Genomic DNA, 15528 nt, shown 5'->3' with positions numbered 1-15528 from the left:
GCTGAAGAGTGTCTTGGTTATGATTTCTGTTGCTGTGATGAAACACTGTAACCAAAACTTGCGGAGGAAGAAGTTTATTTCACAGTTCATCATCAAAAGCAGTGAGGATAGGAACTCAGGCAGGGCAGGAACCTGGGGGCAGGAGCTGATGCAGAAGCCACAGACGGCCGGGCGATGGTGGCGCATGCCTTTAATCCCAGCTCTCGGGAGGCAGAGGCAGGCGGATCTCTGTGAGTTCGAGACCAGCCTGGTCTACAGAGCTAGTTCCAGGACAGGCTCCAAAGCCACAGAGAAACCCTGTCTCGAAAAACCAAAAAAAAAAAAAGAAGAAGCCACAGACGGGTGCTGCTTACTAGTTTGTCTATCGTGGCTTGTTCAATCTTCTTTCTTTTAGAACCCAGGACTACCAGCCCAGGGATGGCACCACCCTCAAAAGGCTAAGCCCTCCCCCATCAATCACTAATTAAGAAAAAGCTTATAGGCATGTCTACAGCCCAGTGTCATAGGGGCTTTTTCTTAAATGAGGCTCCTCTGCTCTGACAACTTCTTCAGCTTGTGTCAAGTTGACATAACGCTATCCGGTGCAAACAGGCTCCACAGAAGGCTGAAGAACCCTGCACAGACTGATTTTAATCATGCTCACCAATGAATATGCATTTATCCCTCCCTCATTACTATTACAGCATAGTTACATATCAAAATGAAATTTTAACTGAGATTTGTCCCTTCCTTTAAGATGACAACTACCTCGTAAGAAGTGATAAGATGTTGGGAAGAAGGCTCAGAGGATAAAATACTTCTCTATAAACATGGGGAACAGAGTTTGATAGCTAAGCCCACATTTTTTTATTTTATTGATTTTTATTGAGCTCTACATTTTTCTCTGCTCCCCTCCCTGACTCTCCCCTTCCCTTCAACCCTTTCCCAAGGTCCCCATGCTCCCAATTTACTCAAGAGATCTTTTCTTTTTCTACTTTCTACTTCCCGTGAAGATTAGATCCATGTATGCCTCTCTTAAGGTCCTCATTGTTGTCTAGGTTCTCTGAGATTGTGATTTGCAGGCTGGTTTTCTTTGCTTTATGTTTAAAAACCATGTATGAGTGAGCATATGTGATAATTGTCTTTCTGGGTCTGGGTTACCTCACTCAAAATGATGTTTTCTAGCTCCATTCATTTGCCTGCAAAATTCAAGGTGTCATTATTTTTTTTTCTGCTGTGTAGTACTCCATTGTGTAAATGTACCACGTTTTCCTTATCCACTCTTCAGTCGAGGGGCATTTAGGTTGTTTCCAGTTTCTGGCTATGACAAACAATGCGGCTATGAACAAAGCTGAGCACATGTCCTTGTGGCATGATTGAGCATCCTTTGGATATATGCCCAAAAGTGGTATTACTGGGTCTTGAGGAAGGTTGTTTTCTAATTTTCTGAAAAATCACCATAGTGACATTCAACGTGGTTATACCAGCTTGCATTCCCACCAGTAATGCAGGAGTGTTCCCGTCTCCCTACAAGCTCTCCAGAATAAGTTGTCATCAGTGTTTTTGATCTTGGCCATTCTTACAGGTATAAAATGGAATCTCAGAGTTGTTTTGTTTTGCATTTCTCTGATGACTAAGGATGCTGAGCATTTCCTTAAGTGTCTTTCAGCCATTTTAGATTCCTCTGTTGAGAGTTCTCTGTTTAGGTCTGCACTCCATTCTTTTTATTGTATTATTTGTTCTTTTGATGACCAATTTCTTGAGTTCTTTGTATATTTTGGAGGTCAGACCTCTGTCTGATGTGGGGTTTGTGAAGATTGCTAAGCTCACATTAAAAAAAAAAAAACAACCTGGCATGTGATTGTGATTCCAGCACTGGAGGGGCAGAGACAAATAGATCCCAGCTCACTGGGCAGCCAATCTCAGTTTGGGGTGTGTGAGAAACTCTGTCTCAAAAAGATTTTTTTTTAAGTGTATGGTGCCTTAAGCATGGCATTCATTGTTGTCCTCTGGCCTCTACATACATGTGCACACATGAACACACATGGAGATAAGATAGAAAGAAAAGGAAATAATAAGAATTCAGACTGTAGCTATTGAAAGGAGACCTGGCCACCTAATTGGAAATTGGTACTTTCTTTCAAGAAAGAGATAAAATTTGATGGGAAAAGAGAAGGAAGGTAAACCAGATGTCCAGGCAGGAGTGTTCCCTAATGAGCTGACTTGAAACATTAAGAATTTATTACATCCAGAATATTCAGTTAGAAGAATAGCCCATGAAGGAAGAAACAGGAGAGAGGCTCTATGTACATGAGGTCTTTGCAAGACCAAGAAATCCAGGTTCACCTGAGTGGCAGTCCTGGGAGGTTCCAAGTGTCCCCTCACTCTTGCCATTCTCCCGAGTCATGGCATGTCTCTTCTCCAGCCCAAACTTCCAGCACCGTTTACAGCTGTGACATGAAAGGTACTGGAGAGAGGTCGGGATGTTGGCCAATAGTAGAGCACTCGCCAGCCTTGCACGAGGACCTGAGTTCCCCTCAGCATTGGAGGAGAAGAAAAATAAATGAGAAGAGCCCACCAATATGTCTAAGAAGATGAGAGTTTAGGCAGTTTTGAGGCCAAGGACACAACGTCACAGGCTAGGCTTTGAAGCAGAGAGAAATTTTGCCATGGTTCATATGCCACATTGTACATTATGCCATGCTACAAATTCCTGAAGTGTATCACGTTTTATTAGAGCCATGCAGACAGAAAGCAACCACCCCATAATGTCATGAATGTTGTCACAGTAGGCTGATAACAAAACTACTTGCTATACTTGTCACATAAAAATAAAATAAAAAGTTTAAATCAACTCTAAGAGAAAAAGAACTAAATTATATGCCAGGGCAGTGTGAAATCTCACATTTTATACACACATTTCTGAGCAGATATTTAATGTATGTGGAAAGTACATATTGTTTAAAGAAAGTCAGAAGTTTTGTGTTAATCAGAAGACAAGAAATTTGACCTACTCAAGTCTCCAAATGTCTAGAAGAAAGGTCAAAGTGAGAGTCCTATAGGTACAGCAAACTGAGTAATTCCAACACAATTTTTTTCTTCCATCCCCTGAAAGGGCTCTTCTTGTCATAGTTCTAACCCATACTCCACAATCTAAAATAAACTGGGTCTTTTAAACAACTCACCTGCCTGGATCTTCCTAGTTTTCAAAAGGCTCAAACATGAGAAGAATGCTTCTTTTGGAATTAGCTTGGGTTCTAATTTCAGTCAGGCTAGAGATGGACCAAGTAGCATATGGGGAAGGGTAATTAACAACATCCAAAGGCCTGAAGATGTAAAAGAGGGACAATAATAGCCTAAACTTCATCCTTGAAAAGTGGCTGTGTCAAGGAATGAAGCAAATCTTACTGTGCCTTATGGCCATATGAGTTGCATGACGCACAATGGGAAAACTACAGGTAAACTCAAACAAGTCACTACCTGGAGAAGACCGTAGTTCAAAGCACATCCACACTTTTCATTAGCATTTTCACCATCTAAGCAAAGTCTTCCATGGGGCATGTGATTAGGCCACCAGAGACAGGAAGTTCTCATCATTACACGTCTTGCCTGTTTTATTGTTCTGTGCATACTCAGAATAGAGTCTGACACAGTGAAGATACTCTACCAAGAGCTAAAAGGGAATGAGTGTGTCACTTTTACTGAGTAATCATTCTCTGAAAAAGAAGACCCAGATCGGAAGAAATCCAATGGATATTTTTCTATTGTTTTTATGTAAACAGGTTTAGTCATATCAGACAATTTTGTGGCCAAATTAATATCTAATGAGTATTAGGCATTTTTGTCACTGTGAAGAATGCCACGTCCTTGAAAGGTGTAGTTTTGGAAACTTGGGATTAAGAGGGAATGGAAGAACAGACACACAAATGCACATACAGAAAAGCTGGAGTCAGGTGGGTCCTGCTCACTCTGTGGAGTGGCACCAACTATACCACAACCGAGAACCTCAGCACATTTATTGCATACAGTCTAGGAAGAGAAATTAGTCCAAGTAAAAGGTGTCAGCAGGCCAGCAGTCTCAGGCCGGAAAGCAATGGTTACTAGATTTTGTACACATTGTCAAAATCTCTATGGAACCAGGGAAAGGTTTTGCCACTCTGCCATCTCTCCGAGCCTGACCCAGGAGGAAGACTTTGCCAGTTTTCCTCAGGCCTAAGGCATGAGTCCTTGAAATGGTCATGCCCATGTCAACAATACACGCTCACTCGGGGCTTCATTCAGTCTTTATACATTCACTGGAGGCTTCCTCTGCTCCCCACAGAAGAAAGTTTGTTTTGCCATACAGTTCCAAAAGGAGAGTCCAAAATAGCAGGCTGACAGAAGAGGAAGCTGAGACACCACCTTTCAGCTGCACATAGAAAGTGGAGAGAGTGAAGTGCAGGTAGAGCGAGGCTCTAAAGCCCCACACCCATGCTGGACTTCTTCCGGCAAGGCCTCACGTTCTAAGAGTTATGTAACCTCCTCCAAACAGCGCCACTGACAAGGGACCAAGGGATCAAATGCCTGAGCCCAGGAGGCACATTTTCCGTTCAAACCACCAGAGTGATGAGCCCATAAATGACTGACCTTTGTCTTCTTGGGATGACATTTGAAATCTTAAATCAACCAATGCTTTCTAGCCCAGAAAAGCTTGAAGAGGTGAGAGGGAGAATCATTAGGGAAAGAAGCAAACTGTGTTGTCTTCCTGTTTTCCAAGATGTCTAGACTTAGGATTGGGCCAGTTAATGCAAGCAAATTACATCAAAGGCACTGTTTATGCTCACAGTTAAAGATTTGGAGAGAGTGTGGATAACCTGCAGATGAGTTTTCTTTCACTCATATGCCTATCAGAGTTCATGGCGATCAACAGTCAACAGGTTTGAATGACGCTGATGGTTGAAAAGATCAATAATGTACAAATCCAAGAGAGAATGATTTCTCTAGTCCTGGGTGAACCTGTCAAATCTGAGGCCAGTGATATGACTCAGTAAGTAAAGTCACTTGTTGCCCAGACTGATCACCTCACTTCAATCATTGGTACCCACACGTTAGAAGGAGACAACCAACTCCTGCAGGTTGGTCTCTAACCTCCACCAGTGCCATCTTGGAACATTCATGCCCACATATACACACACATATGCAAAATAAATGAAAATGAGATTTTTAGAAAGTTTAGATGAAGTCTAAGAGAGAAAAAACAATCACATACTGATTAAAAATGTGAGAGCCCATATTTCTAAGGAGATGGGAAGGGAATGGCTCTGGCTGTTTTTATCATGATCCTGGAGATTCCTCCCTATCTATACCCAGGGATGAATTAGCCTTAGGAACTGAGTTCCTGGCATGGTTCTACCTGAATCACAACACCAGCCTCTGTTTAATTATAGCAAGTACAGACCTTGGGAATATCTCTCCTAGTGACTTGGTGCCATCCAGCAGGCTTCGGTTTGCTTCAAACTCGGGTTCTCTGCTCCATCTGCTGGAAGAAAAGTTACTTCCATCAGGAGATTTGCTTGAACTTTTCAAAGGAAATTTCTGCCACTGCAAATCCGTTTGTGGACTGGAAGGGTCTGGGGATGTAGCTCAGTGGAAAAACCTTGTCTGGCAGGTGCAAGGCCATAGGTTTGATCCAGCAGCCCTTCCCCCACCAAGAAAAGCCCACCCGTGAAGGTGAATTTGCTTTTTTTTTTTTGGATTACTTACTATAGATGCTCCACTGACTTAAGGTTTCAGAATCTATTTGCCTTTGGAGCTATAAGAGAGATCCATCTGAGTGGAACATCTAAATTTGACACAACTGCTTCTAATATTTTTTGAACAGGGAAAGAAATAGAAAATTAAGCTATTAACATTCTTCTCAACGTTTCTGAACTTTAAGGCCTTTACATATTGCTGAAGGTTCTGGTGTTTTATTAAAGTCATGCTAAATATTAAAGAAGCAGTTACTTTTAAACTAATAGTATGTGCCGTAAAATTTTCGTCAGCATATAAACCCCAAACTGACAGTAGCGGTATGGAATAAAAGTGGGCAGGAGACAGATTTCAGAATATGCGAAAACAAACACCACCCTGCTTCTGCATCCATAGGTCCTGCTGGTAAGGATTCAAAGAACTGCTGATCAAAAAAGTCTCTCTTTAAACGGTCTGTGCTCAATGCAGAGAGACTTGTCCCCCTGTCGTTATTGTCTAAGGTTATCTAGAGTCAATTTACAATATTCTTTAAAGTCCACGGGATATGATTAGCAATTTAGAGACTTTAAATCATACAAGAGGATTATGGAGTCATATGTGTCCAAGTTACATACAGGAGTTGAATGTCTATGAACCCAGTGTTCTGAAACCAACTGCTAGATGATACCCCAGGATGGCTATTCTAAAAGCAGACTTGCCAGCAGAGCAGTGACAGGCTGGCTCAGAACATTCTTAGCTAACATTCCCCTATCCTTCCCCTCAAACAAGTCATAGCACTGGAACTTATAGTGAAATCAGGGATGGGGGTTTCTGGAATTTTTGTAGGAGGCAAGGGTAAGGTTGGATCCATCTGAGGTGGAGATTTCATTTTACAAATGGAAAGTGTCAGAGAGTTGTATGAAGAAACAAATATGGAATTATTTGTGTGCTTGCCTCTTCTACTTCACTCTTTCTTTCTTTCTCTGCAGCCAGTGCTGATTTCCCATACAACCCAGGACAAGGCCAAGCTATAAGAAACGGAGTCAACAGGAACTCAGCTATCATCGGAGGTATGTGATACATACAACAGACTTTCTAGCAGCTACTCACCATGGAAAAGCAATGATTTTAAAAAAAAAAAATGGGGCTGGAGAGACGGCTAAGCAGTTAAGAGCAAAGACTGCTTTTCCAGACAGACCCGAGTTCAGTTCCCAGAACCCACAGAAGGCTGCTCACAACTACCTGTAACCCCAACTCCAGAGAATCATCCATAGGCACTCACACGCATGTGCACATATACCCAAATATATACACATATACATAAATAAAGTGTATTAAAAATATTCAAAAGGGTAGTTAAGTGACATTATCCCAAGTTCAAGTATAATCTCATCAAGGTCCCTATTCTTATTGATTTTGACTTTTTGGGTTTTTGTTGTTGTTGTCGTTTTAAGATAAACTCAAAGTATCATATGAACTTATACAAGAAACAGGTCAGTGACTTTTTGATATACACCCATATCCACCACCACAATGTAGAGAACGCATCATCATAAAATAACTCCTCTCGGCTAATTTTGCTATCCCTTTTTTTAAGTACCCACCTATTCCTTTCACTCCTCCACAGTTTCATAGCTGGTATAAAATTTGCCGCACTTTTATTCATTCAGCATAATATTTTTTAAATACTTATTTATTATGTATACAATATTCTGTCCGTGTGTATACCTGCAGGCCAGAAGAGGGCATGAGACCTCATTACAGATGGTTGTGAGCCACCATGTGGTTACTGGGAATTGAACTCAGGACCTTTGGAAGAGCACGCAATGCTCTTAATCTCTGAGCCATCTCTCCAGCCCTCAGCATAATATTTTTATATCTGTCCACACTATTTTGCTCATCAACAAATTTATCTCTCTTGCCAAATTGTATTTCATTGAATGGACAGGCCATCATTTGTTTTATTCACATACCCATTGCTAGATTGTTGTCTCATCTCCAGATTTGGCTTATTAAAAGTAAAGCTAGACACATCTTAATAATCTGGTATACACCTTAGGTAGACTCATCAATAATTCCTAGAAATGCAATCACAAAGACAGTAAAGAAAGCCATGCAGCTTTCCAAAACGACCCAACCACCTACAGTCCCATGATCAATCTCTAAAAGGCCACTTGTTCCCCACTCTCTTGGTGCTGACAGCCTTCTTACTTAGCCACTTTGCTAGGTGAGCTGTGGCATCTCTGTGCTTTCTGATGAGGGATAATCTCATCACTAGTGATGCTCAGTGTCTTTTCAGTGTTTACTGTCTTATGTGATTATTTTGTGAAGTGTCTCGAAATCTTTCTCCACCTCCTTAATCGACTGTTTGGCTTCTTGCTATTGATTTGAAAGCGTTTATATTCTGGGTACAAGTCCTTTGTCAGACACAGATAAATATTTTTTTCCCCAATCTTCAGCTTGTTAGCAAACCTGACTCCATGTTGTCCGGGTCTTGTACATTCTTATTGATTTTCTGTTTAGCGGTTCTGCCAATTACAAAGCAGAAGAGGGCCGAAGCCTCCAGCTGTGGTTGTGGATTAGTCTAATTCTTCCCCTGCTTCCATCCATTTTCACTTTGCTGTTTTGTAATTTTATCAGACAGGCACACATCTGGAGTCCTTATGTCTTCTTAAATATTCTGTCATCGTGATTTTTCCTTATTCTCTCTGGTACTTATACCTTTTGCCTCCATAGTCAGTCTTAGAGTGAGCACAGAGGGACCTATGCAAACCAATCCCTAACAACCGTTATCTCTGCCATTTCTAGTCTAATTGATTTTCTCTTCATAGGAGAAAAAAATGTTCTTTGCATATTTGGTCATTTTTATATTGGCTTCTAGACATTATTAGCATGACGGAGTTTGGGGGTTAGATGGTCTTTTGATATTTCATACCGAGATCTCTCACAGCGCTTACAGCTTGTTATCTTTTAGTCATATTAAGCTTTTTGCAGGTCAAATCCTGCCAGACCTTTCACTCCCTTAAAAGCATGCCTTTAGCATGACCTTTCCCAGTCTGAACCGAATGCCTGCAGTTATTTCCCGTTAGAGCCTGATCATCTTGCAGCCCTGTGTGAGCACTGGAAATTGTTTCCTGTGCCTCCCTGCCCTGTGGAGGGTCATGCGTGTGCACACATGCACGTGTTAGTATTCAGCTAGAGGTTCAGGACCTTCACGGATTAGCAGATCCATCTGTGCGGAGCACATGCACTGGCCCTGAAGCCCCGCCCCCAGTTCAAGAAGCCCACAGGGTTCTCCTGGTTCTCTCTACAGAGCGGTGTGGACAGTCAGAAAACTGGACAAAGTGTGGAAATTCATCATTTCCGACTCTTTCCTCAGGCACCGTGTGTCTGTCTATCTGTTGTCCACCATCTGAAAGCCTATGCTTCATATATTTTATCTAGTTTTTAGTTACTTTGGGCAAGAGGACAAGTCACCTTCTGGTTCCTGTTAAACCTTTTGTGTTTGGAAGCAGAAGCCACGTGTCTCTTCTGCTGTCCTCATGACTGTCACTGTTTTCTGTGGGGAAGAGTCATATCCAAGGGAGCTGGGATGCAGCGGCAAGATAGAAATGTAGACAAGGCTCATTTAACTTCTGGTATTTATCTGCTGTCCCCAGGGGTCATCGCTGTGGTGATTTTCACCATCCTCTGCACCCTGGTCTTCCTCATCCGGTACATGTTCCGTCACAAGGGCACCTACCACACCAACGAGGCCAAGGGAGCTGAGTCAGCCGAGAGCGCAGATGCTGCCATCATGAACAACGACCCCAACTTCACAGAGACCATTGATGAGAGCAAAAAAGAGTGGCTCATTTGAGGGGTGGCTTTTCAGCCACGGGCTAGGGAGGGGGTTAAGGGAGGAGGGAGAGGGACAAGAGCACCCTGTGTCACACCCCTGAGCACACGCTTACAGTATCAGCACAAGCTGGGGAAGGCAAGCAACCCAATATTCTTAAGACTGATGGCCACACAAAAATATACTTTTTAATATTTCTTTATAGCTGAGTTCCCCCTTCTGTATTAAAAGAAAATAATACAAAAATGCTTTTAGAGTTTAAGCAACAGTTGGAATTTGTAGGTAATATCTGTCTTATTTTGTGTGTGTTTAGAGGTGTTCTAAAATCCCGTGGTAACAGGGCAAGTTTTCTACATTTTTAAGAGCCCTTAGAATGTGGGTATTTTTTCCTCAAGAAAAACTGATACGCATCCATACAGCTTATGACATTCTCTTCCTTTTGCATCTAGTCGACTTTTAATGGGCTGTTGTAGCTATTAGTTTGTGTCCAGATAATATTTCTTTTGGTGTCCCATAAAACGGAAATGAGAAAGAAAAAATGGGCAAAGAGCCTATTTGCCAGTCTTCAAAGACACCTCGATCTAGGCCAGTTTTCTGATGGCCCCTGTCTGTCATTAGCTGGTGAAGGAAGAGGAAGCAGCTCCTGTCCTGCAACAATGTAACCAACACAAGTGGAGACAAGCATCCAAGAATCTGGCAAAGAAAGGCATACTGGGTTTATTGCTTCTGTTTTCCATTGACTTCTACATAATAATGTCCCATGGATGTAGTCTTAGGCCTCTTTAATGTCTGTAACTATCAGCTATAAACCATGGTGAGCAACTGTTACAGGACTTCTCTGTTTTAACTTTAACTTATCGGACTGTATGTGTATACACGCCTCAATGGGGAATTAGAGCCAGAGGGAATGTCTTCTTTGCTCTGTTTCTTTTATATTTATAAGGAAAATATGGACACTTTCTAGTGAATGCATAAATTAGTGTGCTTTTTTTTTCGCTCTAAACTTCAAGTTTTTACACCGCTGTGATAAAATCCTAGCAGATAGCACCCTCTTGATTGCACAATACAATAAAGCCAAGTTACAACAGCTGTTACTCTGGAATCATGTGGGAAACACTGCCATACCTCAAACCAACTCCACCGCAGAAACCTGTCATGAGACAGAGCTCTGTGACAGACACATCAGAGTGTACAGTCGCCACCAACCTGACCATCAATCACACTTCTCTTTAAAAGACTCCGGTTGTCTAGTAGATTACATATCTTAGGGCTATCAGGAATTTTGAGCCATTTGCTCCAAAAATAACACTTGATTTTATGTTTTTTTTTAAAAAAAGTAGATTTTGTGTAAGAAATCGGGAGCGATTCTTCCTATTAGAGCACCCAAAAATAATTTAATTAAATAATTTTTTAATTATACAAAAGTTTCTTGAATGACTACCATTTATAATTGTAATATGTAGGCCCTCTTATACTTTAAAACCTCTTTTTAAAAATTTTATAGGCTCCAACATTTGAGGAATTAAACGTGATGATTCTTCATTTCTGCTCTTAGAAGGGCAGAGAGCTTAAAGTGGTATAGACGCCGCTTCTCTGATGGTCTGTCTCAGTGAGGTGCTAGTTCCAGTAGTTGGGATTTTATGCACACACTTTCAAGGTTCTCCGAAAACTCAAATTATTGGAGGATCTAAATTTCTTAAGTAATGGTAAACCTTATCCCGAGCTGCTTATTGCTCCAACTTACAATGCACTCCTAAAGGAGGTAAGGGGTGGGCCCACTCCCCTTCAGTCACAGAAACAGAATATAAAGGAATCCTGAGACCTCTTTCAATTGCAGGCAGACCTCAGAAAGGCCCACGTACACTCTTACTTGTCAAGTCTTGCAAATTCTTTCATAAAGCATTAAATGGTTTTGTTTAATAGGACAAAATGCCAGAACAATGTTAACAATTACATTTGAGAGCCAAGTTCATTTTATTTCACCAAGATACCTGACCATGAAGCATTGTTTTTCATATTTTCAAATTGAAAAGGCAAATGTTTACCATTATGACTTAGAAGTGTTTCTGATTTTATTTTTTTAGAACTTATTTTACAGGTATTACTTTTGTACTTAACAAATGATGCCAGGTGGAAAGTTTTTCTTTCTGACATTCCCCAAGATAATTGTGTTCATTTTGTATTAGCTCAGCACTTTCCTTCCCCAAATGATTAGCAAGCAAAACCATCGGGACAGTCCCCAGTATTAGAGTGTCCTCATCTGGCCCTTCTCTTCACTGTTTCCTTCCCTTGCTCCCACCACAGAAAGCAAACACTAGGGTCCAACCTGTCTCACATATCAGCACAGCTGGGGTTCTGAATGACACTGTCCTCATTTAAGACACAAGGAGAGAGCCGACACAGTCTCTCCTAAGGCAGTTACAATACACCTGGCAGACAGGAACCAGAGGCGGGTGAAGCAGCAAGTCACTAAATTAGTTACTAAGTGAGTCCTGAAGTCTTGACCTCTTCTTGGAATTATGTCCTTAATCCAAATCCCCACATCTATGCATGGCAGACATAGCCAGTGTGTTCTGAATGGTAAATAATTTCTCGTCTGAAGAAAAAGAAGTGATTCTCTGTTCTAGTTCCCTCCCTTGACAGTTTGGCATGAGACTGCTTCAAGTCATGCTATAACCCGAATTTTGCCTAACCCCACTACCAACCATCTGGACATTTTATAGTCAATACATCATCAACCAAGCACAGACCAGTGGAAGCTCCTTTAAGCAATAAGACTATATAAACCAAACAAAACCCAAACACTGTGCCAAAGGACTAAGACACACTGGTACAAGCCTGAAATCCCAGCATGGAGAGACCAAGGTAGGAGGATAATGAGTTCAGGGTCAGCCTGGGCTGTATAGCAAGTTCTGGCTAGCCTGTACTGCCTAGTGAAACCATTCTCAAAAAAAAAAAAGTTCTAAATAAATGAAGCTTCAGAGAACATTGGTGACTGGAGGGTTGTGCGTGCATGAACTGCCTTTGCATCTAAATCAAATATCTGTGTTTTTCAAGAAGCTAAGAAAGACGCTGACTGAATGCAAAATCAGTGGCATTCTCTACTCCCAAAATAGCATATTCTCTGGGGCACAGAGACACTAATTCAGGACATCAAAAATTTCATGGTTGAATTTTCCCTGGGCCTTCTTAATATGTAAGAATGCATTTCCTCATTCTTATCTACCAACAGTTTAAAAATAGGAAGGCTTGTGAATTGTTTTAACTGAAGATCTGGGAACAAGAGTTAAGAAGACTTTTGTTAGAAATTTCCCTACTGATCAGCATCAGAAGAGAAAGAACTCCTCCCCAAAGGAGCAGGAATTCAAAGGTAACAGCAGCAGCAGCAATAGTCCCACCATGACCAGTGAGTAGATCCTAACCCTGTTGTTGCACATGGCAGGAGAGCACCAGGTACTCCTGTAAGCCTGGCCAGACAACAGCCTTGTACAGCAGAAAGTACTGCTGGGAGAAGCCAACAGGCACTGCTCCAACCACACCAGGGTTCAGGGAGTGAGAAGATACACTAACTTCTTCAATTCCAGCCAATGGGTCTGGCTCCCACCTCACCAGGGTTCAGGGAGTGAGAAGATACACTAACTGTTCTCTGTGTTTGCTCCACTTGTTACTGTTTTCTCCTCTCCTTGCTGTGCCCTTTCTTAAGGAGAGAATCTCCTTTTACATCTCATACTTCTAAACAATGCCTGATTTGAACTCTTTTTCCCCCTTTTGCTATGCTGTCAAGCACCTTTTTAAAAAAAGTTTAGCTAGCAGTTTTGTATGGCAAGTGCTTTTACCTGCAGAGTCATCTTGACAGTCTGAGATTCTTTTTGCTTGTTCTTTTGGATATAGCGTCTCATGTTGCCCACCCAGGCTTTGAACTCATTATGTAGCTGGGACTGGCTTTAAGTTTCTGATGTCTTGGCTATAAATTCTGGATTATAGGTGTATGTTGCTATGCCTGGATACATTTTGAGATCTACGAGCTGACTCTCAGGGGTCCCACTCACTAAAACATCATCTAAAAAAGATGCCCTTGCTTTTAGCCAAAAATTAGTGAGATGCATGGTTGCTGTTCCTCAAGTCAGGGTTGAGTGGCTCACCAGGAAGAACACTTTGGAAACTATTTTTTTGTTGTTGTTGTTTTTTGTTTTTTTGAAACAGGGTTTCTCTGTGGCTTTGGAGCCTGTCCTGGAACTAGCTCTTGTAGACCAGGCTGGTCTCGAACTCACAGAGATCCGCCTGCCTCTGCCTCCCGAGTGCTGGGATTAAAGGCGTGCGCCACCATCGCCCGGCTTTCGGAAACTATTATTGGTTGGATAAGTCAAACTCAGCTTAGTAAATGTCAAACAAAACTGGCAATCCAAGTCCAATCCACGGATCCTACAGTGGAAGGAAAGAACTGACTTCATACAAGCTGTCCTCTGACCCCTACACCTACACACACTCACACACATGAGCATGCACGTGCGCACGCACGCACACGCACACACACACACACAGACACACACAGGCACCATAAATAAAATTTAGCAAGAATTCCCACCCTTTCTCCTTCCTAGACTTGCTAGGTGATCCTGGCCATACCCTTGAACTTCTGTCCATCCTTCTCCAGTGTTTGATGTGGAGTTGCTTTATCCACGTCGAAAGACAATTGTGAACATGATGAATTCTCGACTATGCAACCCTTTGATGCCCAAATATAAATTCCAAGGTCAAAGGAGCCTCATTTGACTTGTGGGTATAAGCTGCATTTAAAAAGTACTATAGAAACCATGTAGCCATGCACATGCCTGGCGACTTAAGGGACATTGCTGAATCATTGCTGAATTATGATTCAGAAAGACCTCAGGCAGCTAGGCTGTCAACAGAGGGAAGTGGAACCCAGCGGAAACCTAGAGAAACTGGAAATTTTAATGTAAATCCCTGAATCCTCACCTGGCGGTGACCTGTGGCTCACAGTATACAGTCTCAGGCAGCCAGTAAATGTAGCTGGACTGGCTTACAAATCAGCCGCACACAAAAACGGTGTGCTATAGAGGCCCTGCACCTCTGCACTACACTCCCACTCGCGGCAATGTCGGAAACTTTAAAGAGCATTTCTCTCACCACAGTATTATTTTCCTCTCATCTGTAAAATCACTGTCAGTTAAACAGAGAAATTATGTTCAAAAGTTGAGTAAAGACTGGAAGAAGGGAATAAAGACCGGGCCCCCCGAGTGTTCGCACGCAGCGCCCATTCGCAAGTCTCTGGTCCAGATGGAAATGCGCTGTAAGAACAAGCCTGTTAAGACACTTTGTCCTGTTTCCCAGGCTCAGCTGACTTACAGTTCATGGGGGCTGGCTTCTGAGAAGGCTGTGGCGGTGTGGCGGTTCCTCCTGAATAGGCCAAGAAACTGTTCTCGACGCTGCCAGTTCTCAGCTTTGCTTTGTCGGGTGCTTTTCACCTTTGAAGTGAACATGGAGACGGTGGGGATTGGCGCCGCGGAAAGCCGGCCTAAGCAGTCTCCCCGTGAGCCAGTTAGGACTTCATCCCTGTGGAATGCCACCAAATTTTACCCTCTAAAAGCAACAGCATGTAAACTAGAAGGAAAGAAGGAAATGATGCATGTATGCCTATTATTCTTTTGTGAATGTCTTTCATTTACCTAAAGTTATATTAGAAACCAAATTGATAAATAAAATATTCGAAATAGTTTTAATTATCCTAAAAGCAATTCTTTGTGTTTTATGCCAATTGGGTTATTTTAGGGTTAATTTCCAGCCTTCTGCACATGTGCAGAAGTAAATGTCTACTGAGATTATGGCTGTCCCGAAAGCTGCGGAGAAGTAGACAGTCCTCAAAGACAGGTCTTGTTTGGATCCATGGTTAACCTTCACTTGCTAGTATACCCTCCCTTACCATTTTGCCTAAAGTAGCTTAATGGATATTGCCTTCATATTTGGGGTCAATTTATAAGCAT

The 15528-nt window shown here is 42.0% G+C and overlaps 1 protein-coding gene across 1 annotated transcript in view; it reads left to right on the top strand.

The window, feature by feature from the left end:
* Positions 1-15224, top strand: part of Cntnap2 (contactin associated protein 2) — a 2085894-nt gene extending 2070670 nt beyond the window's left edge. Inside the window, exons 23-24 of the mRNA XM_057766295.1 lie at positions 6678-6758; positions 9348-15224. Of these exons, the coding sequence (XP_057622278.1) occupies positions 6678-6758; positions 9348-9547 (281 nt within the window). The 3' untranslated portion in view covers positions 9548-15224. The remainder of the gene's footprint in view (positions 1-6677; positions 6759-9347) is intronic.
* The last annotated feature ends 304 nt before the right edge of the window (positions 15225-15528 follow it).

Source organism: Chionomys nivalis, chromosome 1, assembly GCF_950005125.1.
Source record: "Chionomys nivalis chromosome 1, mChiNiv1.1, whole genome shotgun sequence".
Classification (NCBI taxonomy): domain Eukaryota; kingdom Metazoa; phylum Chordata; class Mammalia; order Rodentia; family Cricetidae; genus Chionomys; species Chionomys nivalis.
This window is presented reverse-complemented; position numbering and strand designations above follow the sequence as displayed.